Source organism: Phoxinus phoxinus, assembly GCF_949152265.1.
Source record: "Phoxinus phoxinus genome assembly, chromosome: 10".
Classification (NCBI taxonomy): Eukaryota; Metazoa; Chordata; class Actinopteri; order Cypriniformes; family Leuciscidae; genus Phoxinus; species Phoxinus phoxinus.
Window position 1 is genome coordinate 36,779,319 of NC_136885.1, and position 7,500 is coordinate 36,786,818.

At 43.0% G+C, this 7,500-nt stretch overlaps 2 protein-coding genes across 20 annotated transcripts in view; both read left to right on the top strand.

Annotated features, from left to right (window-relative positions):
- zbtb7b (zinc finger and BTB domain containing 7B) overlaps positions 1-3,007 on the top strand; it is a 47,886-nt gene extending 44,879 nt beyond the window's left edge. For 2 of the 4 annotated variants that reach the window (XM_079625921.1, XM_079625920.1), the window contains one exon: positions 1-2,581. This exon is cut by the window's left edge and continues 931 nt beyond it. The gene's annotated coding sequence lies outside the window, so the exon portion shown is untranslated. The other 2 variants (XR_013799302.1, XR_013799303.1) reach the window with 2 other exon arrangements.
- Positions 3,008-4,113: 1,106 nt separating this feature from the next.
- Positions 4,114-7,500, top strand: part of khdc4 (KH domain containing 4, pre-mRNA splicing factor) — a 17,736-nt gene continuing 14,349 nt past the window's right edge. For 11 of the 16 annotated variants that reach the window (XR_013799306.1, XR_013799307.1, XR_013799308.1 and 8 more), the window contains exons 1-3: positions 4,148-4,283; positions 5,401-5,578; positions 6,633-6,749. Coding sequence is in view for 10 of the 16 variants with exons in the window: in XM_079625922.1 (XP_079482048.1) it covers positions 4,255-4,283; positions 5,401-5,578; positions 6,633-6,749 (324 nt within the window). In the remaining 6 variants the exon portion in view is untranslated. Of the gene's footprint in view, positions 4,284-5,400; positions 5,579-6,632; positions 6,750-7,500 lie in introns of all 16 variants that reach the window. The other 5 variants (XR_013799304.1, XM_079625925.1, XM_079625927.1 and 2 more) reach the window with 3 other exon arrangements.

Here is a 7,500-nt window from a genome sequence, read left to right on the forward strand (position 1 = left end):
TAGCTGCTCTTGAAGTTATTAGCCTTTTCCAAAGAAAAAGAGTTTGGAATTTATTTTTTTCTTTAAATGATAGAATTTACTTTCATACCAAAGAATATTGGTTAGTAACTGAGATTAATTATATGTCAATGAATTTTTGAGATATTTGTAGCCTTTAAATGTTTTTTTCTTCTTCTCTGTGTCGTCTTTGAGAGAAAGACTTTAAAAGGACCAGGTCTCAGTTCTCACACATTTAAAGGGCTTTCAGGACTTGAGAATCTTAATCAGACGCATTTGTTTGATTTTCGTTTACGGCGTTTTTGCTTGTTTGGGAGGATGAGCTTGATTTCATCCTGAACTTATTTTAGAGGATCTGGTTTTCCTTCTTTTCTTTAAAGAAGGTGACATGGCAGGATGGAGAATTCTTTCATTTACTATTCTATTTATTTATTTGTCGGTTTGATATTTATTGTGACTTTCCTGGTTGAGGCGCTTGGGTTATTCTGCATCCTTCTCTTCCTTAGAAGAATCGAATCTTCCTTCTCTTCGCTTCCTTCAAGAGCGAGTCTTTGAGTCTTTGAATCTATGAGTTTAGTCAAAACAACTCCTTGAGTTTGAGTTCAGTCTGAGCGACTCCTTGAGTATCTGAGTCTTTGAGTTTAGTCGGAGCGACTCATTGAGTCTTTGAGTTTAGTCGGAGCGACTCATTGAGTCTTTGAGTTTAGTCGGAGTGACTCCTTGAGTCTTTGAGTTCAGTCGGAGCGACTCATTGAGTCTTTGAGTCTTTAAGCTTAGTCAAAACGACTCCTTGAGTCTTTGAGTTCAGTCTGAGTGACTCCGACTTTAGTATTTTAGTCTTTGAGTTCAGTCAAAACGACTCCTTGAGTATCTGAGTCTTTGAGTTCATTCGGAGTGACTCCTTGAGTCTGAGTTCAATCGGAGCGAATCCTAGAGTATCTGAGTCTTTGAGTTCAGTCGGAGCGACTCATTGAGTATCTGAGTCTTTGAGTTCAGTCGGAGCGACTCCTTGAGTATCTGAGTTCAGTCAGAGTGACTCCTTGAGTATCTGAGTTCAGTCGGAGTGACTCATTGAGTATCTGAGTCTTTGAGTTCAGTCGGAGCGACTCGTTGAGTCTGAGTTCAGTCGGAGCGACTCGTTGAGTCTGAGTTCAGTCGGAGCGACTCCTTGAGTATCTGAGTTCAGTCGGAGCGACTCCTTGAGTATCTGAGTTCAGTCGGAGCGACTCCTTGAGTATCTGAGTTCAGTCGGAGCGACTCCTTGAGTATCGGAGTTCAGTGGGAGCGACTCCTTGAGTATCGGAGTTCAGTCGGAGCGACTCCTTGAGTATCGGAGTTCAGTGGGAGTGACTCCTTGAGTATCTGAGTTCAGTCGGAGTGACTCCTTGAGTATCTGAGTCTTTGAGTTCAGTCGGAGCGACTCCTTGAGTATCTGAGTTCAGTCGGAGCGACTCGTTGAGTCTGAGTTCAGTGGGAGTGACTCCTTGAGTATCGGAGTTCAGTCGGAGCGACTCGTTGAGTCTGAGTTCAGTGGGAGTGACTCCTTGAGTATCTGAGTTCAGTGGGAGTGACTCCTTGAGTATCGGAGTTCAGTCGGAGCGACTCCTTGAGTATCGGAGTTCAGTCGGAGCGACTCGTTGAGTATCGGAGTTCAGTCGGAGCGACTCGTTGAGTCTGAGTTCAGTGGGAGTGACTCCTTGAGTATCGGAGTTCAGTCGGAGCGACTCGTTGAGTATCGGAGTTCAGTCGGAGCGACTCCTTGAGTATCTGAGTCTTTGAGTTCAGTCGGAGCGACTCCTTGAGTATCTGAGTTCAGTCGGAGCGACTCGTTGAGTCTGAGTTCAGTCGGAGCGACTCCTTGAGTATCGGAGTTCAGTCGGAGCGACTCCTTGAGTATCGGAGTTCAGTCGGAGCGACTCCTTGAGTATCGGAGTTCAGTCGGAGCGACTCCTTGAGTATCGGAGTTCAGTCGGAGCGACTCCTTGAGTATCTGAGTTCAGTCGGAGCGACTCCTTGAGTATCGGAGTTCAGTGGGAGTGACTCGCTGAGGACCGCTCTGCCCTTCTCCCGGCGATGCCTCGGGTAGGCGCGGTGACGCTGCTCGGATGTAGCGTGTGCAGACGCACAGATAAACGCTCAGGTACTGTAGAGAACTGACAATCTCTCTTTGCAAGTTTTGCACATTGAATTAAAAGTACAATCGCCTCCGATGACCAGCATAGAATGAAACGGGGAGGAGCCTTGCCTTTCTTAAAGCAAATACATATCTGAGATATTTTTGAGATTATAAAATGATTTGCATTATATGAAATATGAGTCATCAATGACATCAACTATAGCTTTAGCCGCTTTCTTTTCGCTCTTCGACCTTGTATATCAAATCGACCCACAGTCTCTGTAAGACGCACGCCGAGCCTCATGGGAAGCGTGTCGGGATGCATTCTGGGATTTCGCCTGGTGTGTTACTGTACTGCTGACAGTAGGGGAACTACCCAAAGAGGTTTATTTGCACTAAAACAGAATCTTTGTGTTGTGAAATATTATCTTGTTCCACTTATGATGATTGTAAATCCTCAATTTCTTCAAAAAAAAAAAAAAAAAAAAAACTCTTTGCATCATGAATATTAAGTACTTTGCTGAATTTTTTTATGTAAAAAGGTCAAGCTGCCTTAGTTTATTTTTTATTTTATTTTTTTGCAACTATTCTCAGGAAATCTTGAGCCATGCACTAAAGTGGTTATGCAAATGTTTGGTGAATATTAATTTATTGTATATATTTGTGCTTGGAAATATGAACGCCCTGTTGTTAAGTCTCTCCAAAGACGTCGTTTATTCGATGATGTAATTGAGTTGTTTCGTATGTCGTGTGTGTGTGTGTGTGTGTGTGATTCGGGTGACGGGACGGGCTCGCGCTCAAAGCCTTCAATCAGGGATCTGTGTGTGTTCTGTTCAGAGTCAAATCTCATTTCTCATGTACAAATGAAGAGCAAATAAACAAAGATTTACGTTGAAATAGACTCTGCTGCCTCCTGCTGGTCCTTTCGTCCGTGTGTTCATCTTCTGTGGGGAACGCGTTCCTGTCGCGCGTGATCTTGAGACATGACGTCACTGCGTTCTAATTAATATTCATGACCGGCTCCTCCAGTTCTGGTGCAGGAATTTACATGTTTTATTCATATTGATTCTTTAAACATGTTCTTTTCAAACTAAATAAACGACGTGTGCGTTTTTTCTATGTAATTATCAAAACTTATATTATTGTATAGCTATGTGTCTGCAAAGTTAGGGGTAAAGTTTACCTAATGTAGCATTTTATTTAAAAGAGTTTTAAATGTATTTGTTTGTCTTATGACGGTAATGACATGAAATCTGAGGACAGCTGTACTTGTGCTGAAGATGTCTTTCACAAAACAAGAAAAACCGATTGAAAACTGGCCTTTGTTGGAATCTATGTAAGTGTGGGTTTGATTTTTACCATTAATATACCGTAATAAGCTGCTTACGTAGCATTACTCGATATATAACCTATTCTTCAGTATAGATTTTCAGCTACTTATACAAGAATTATGGGCTGAACATTTTGAATTATTGTTCATTGTTTTGACTAAATGTATTTTGTCTGTAGTTTAGTGTTTTGGCGGGGTTTCTCACTTTGTTTTTGTTAAATATTAATCTTAAGTGGATGTTTCTTGACAATGAGGTGAATAGTCAATACGTTTCCTGTAAACTCACTTTGAATTAAAACGTGAGAATCAATAATAATAATAATCACTCATATTATGAATTCAATTCAGCGGTAGTCTAGTTTCTGTTGTGTAAAATGATTATTGTCACAATCTACACACTGTAGTGCCTAATATTTTATAATAACCTACAATACAGCAATGAAGTACACTCAATTAATTATTTTAACATAAACCGTCACGTGATGTTAGTTCCACCTGCTGGCGACGAACATGATAACGAGAGAATTGTTTCTTATTTTTTTTCTTTCATTAGTAAATTAGTCCTTTTATTTTCCCCTATTTTTCCTTTTGTATTCTTTTTACTCTGTAATTTATGTATTAAGAATAAAAATGTTAATAAAATAAAAAACATTTGTGAGGGGAGTTTGTCAGATGGGTTCTGCGCATGCGCGATGTCAGCGGAAGTGACGCAGACGGCAGTGTTTCCGTTGATGGTGTGTCTGCTCGAGCGTCAGATCGTTTCTGATCGGTTTGATTTATATTGATCAGAAGCATAAACTCAACGCAACAGATGTCATTCGGTGTCCCGCACAGCGGCGGGTAAGTGTGTGTGTGTGTGTGTGTGTGTGTGTGTGTGTGTGTGTGTGTGTGTGTGTGTGTGTGTGTGTGTGTTCGGTCGCTTGAAGACTTCGACGGCTGTGCTAATGGCGGGTGTTATGTAACAACACACCGACAGAAGCAGAGACATATGAAACATAATTCATCAGATATGAGATATGATCCTGCTCCGGCTGTCGAGGGTTATCAGACAGTAACGGTGATACCGTGATGCTGGACCCAGAGAACAGTGTAAAGAGTGTGATAAACACATCAGAAGTACAGTTACAGTGATCTGATAATACTCGCATAATAACTGTTACTCGCATTCAATAAATGTGTCAAAGTATGGTGTTCATCTTCATCCAGTCAGTGTGTGTGTGTGTGTGTGTGTGTGTGTGTGTGTGTGTGTGTGTGTGTGTGGAACAGGGCTCTCCACCTGTGTGTGTGTGTGTGTGTGTGTGTGTGTGGAACAGGGCTCTCCACCTGTGTGTGTGTGTGTGTGTGTGTGTGTGTGTGTGTGTGTGTGTGTGTGTGTGTGGAACAGGGCTCTCCACCTGTGTGTGTGTGTGTGTGTGTGTGTGTGTGTGTGTGTGTGTGTGTGTGTGGAACAGGGCTCTCCACCTGTGTGTGTGTGTGTGTGTGTGTGTGTGTGTGTGTGTGTGTGGAACAGGGCTCTCCACCTGTGTGTGTGTGTCTGTCTGTGTGTGTGTGTGTCTGTCTGTGTGTGTGTCTGTGTGTGTGTGTGGGGAACAGGGCTCTCCACCTGTGTGTGTGTGTGTCTCTGTGTGTGTGTTGATGGAGCATGATGATGTTGATGATGTTGTGTGTCTGTGTGTTAGCAGGATGATGTTGATGATGATGATGTGTGTGTGTGTGTGTGTGTGTTTGTGGAACAGGGCTCTCCACCTGTGTGTGTGTGTGTTGATGATGTTGTGTGTCTGTGAGTGTTAGCAGGATGATGTTGATGATGTTGATGATGTTGATGATGATGATGTGTGTGTGTGTGTTTGTGGAACAGGGCTCTCCACCTGTGTGTGTGTGTGTGTGTGTGTGTGTGTGTGTGTGTGTGTTGATGGAGCAGGATGATGATGATGATGATGTTGTGTGTGTTCATCAGGCGGCGCAGTAAGTGGGACCAGGCCGGCCCGGGTTCTTCGGGTTGTTCTGATGGAGGTTCTGCTCCCACTGGAGCTCTGGACGCTGCGGCCGCGGTCGCTGCTAAGATCAACGCTATGCTAGTGGCTAAAGGGAAACTCAAGCCGTCTCAGATCAACAGCGCCGCTCCTGCGGATAAAGTCAGTCCTGCTGAAAGCTGAGTTCTGTAGTGCTGTCACTCAAACTCATCTGTCACTCAAACTCATCTGTCACTCAAACTCATCTGTCCGTCACACCACCGCACACTCCAGGAACACTCACAGTTCATAACTTCCTCTGTGAACTGATGACGCTGAAACTACACTTTTATATTTCAGACACAATATATCGTCTTATTATATAAGTTCATTTGTGATGTCAGGGGTCTGTGTGTGTGTGTGTGTGTGTGTGTGGAACAGGGCTCAGATAACAGGGGTTATCTGATGGGTTAGGCCGGTATATGGACGCCGGATGCTCAACATGATGGTTTTGAATTGCTTGAAATATGATTAGAACCACTTTGAGAAGGAAATATAGTTTAGGGATACACCGATATGAACATTTTTGGCAGATACCGATAATTATTTATATATGAAAGCCGATAACCGATATATTGGCCGATAAATCGAAATCCACTTTTTACTATAATTTTTGAGAGCCTGATTCCAAAAACAAAAGTCTCACCATTAGAAGCCACGTCCCACACACACACACACACACACACACACAGTTATGATGTTCTCATGATTATATTATGGAGCCTGTCTGACAGACTGAACTGCACTTTCCTTTTTAAAGTGAATTCTGTTCCTGTGTACATTCAGTATTATATATATTCTTCATTAACATTTTAATTTAGCTTCTATTTGTACATTTGCAGTTGTCATTTTTAAGTTCTAAAAATTTTATCATGTACTTTTTACACTTTTATTTCGATTTTCTTGAATTTTATTTCAGTTTTGGTAATTTTTCACTTATTTCAGTTTCTTGCCAAGGCAACATTTTAATTTTCATTTATTATTCATATCTTATTTTATTTCAGCTTCATTTCATATAAGGGAAGTGCTTTGTAATAGTTTTAGTTAGTTAACAATAGAAACTGTCTTTGAATGACAGCTCTTTTTTACTTCAGTTTAATTTGACGGGAAACGCTATAAGAATGCTAAATAACCGCAGTGAGGAAACACACACACACACACTAATGATCGCCTGCAGGTCTCCGGAGCCGGCGGGAGCAAACTGAAGGACGATCTGGTGGTGGCAGAAGTGGAGATTAATGACGTCCCGCTGACCTGCCGAAATCTGCTGACCCGCGGACAGACTCAAGACGAGGTGAGTGTGTGAGTGAGTGCGTGCGAGTGAGTGTGTGTGAGAGTGAGTGTGTGTGAGAGTGAGTGTGTGTGAGAGTGAGTGTGTGTGAGAGTGAGTGAGTGTGTGTGAGAGTGAGTGAGTGTGTGAGAGTGAGTGAGTGTGTGAGAGTGAGTGTGTGTGAGAGTGAGTGTGTGTGAGAGTGAGTGTGTGTGAGAGTGAGTGTGTGTGAGAGTGAGTGTGTGTGAGAGTGAGTGTGTGTGAGTGAGTGTGTGAGAGTGAGTGAGTGTGTGAGAGTGAGTGAGTGTGTGAGAGTGAGTGAGTGTGTGAGAGTGAGTGAGTGTGTGAGAGTGAGTGAGTGTGTGAGAGTGAGTGAGTGTGTGAGAGTGAGTGAGTGTGTGAGAGTGAGTGAGTGTGTGAGAGTGAGTGAGTGTGTGAGAGTGAGTGAGTGTGTGAGAGTGAGTGAGTGTGTGAGTGAGTGAGTGTGTGAGAGTGAGTGAGAGTGAGTGAGTGTGTGAGAGTGAGTGAGTGTGTGAGAGTGAGTGAGTGAGTGAGTGAGTGTGTGAGAGTGAGTGAGTGTGTGAGAGTGAGTGAGTGTGTGAGAGTGAGTGAGTGTGTGAGAGTGAGTGAGTGTGTGAGAGTGAGTGAGTGTGTGAGAGTGAGTGTGTGAGAGTGAGTGAGTGAGTGTGTGAGAGTGAGTGAGTGAGTGAGTGTGTGAGAGTGAGTGAGTGTGTGAGAGTGAGTGAGTGTGTGAGAGTGAGTGAGTGTGTGAGAG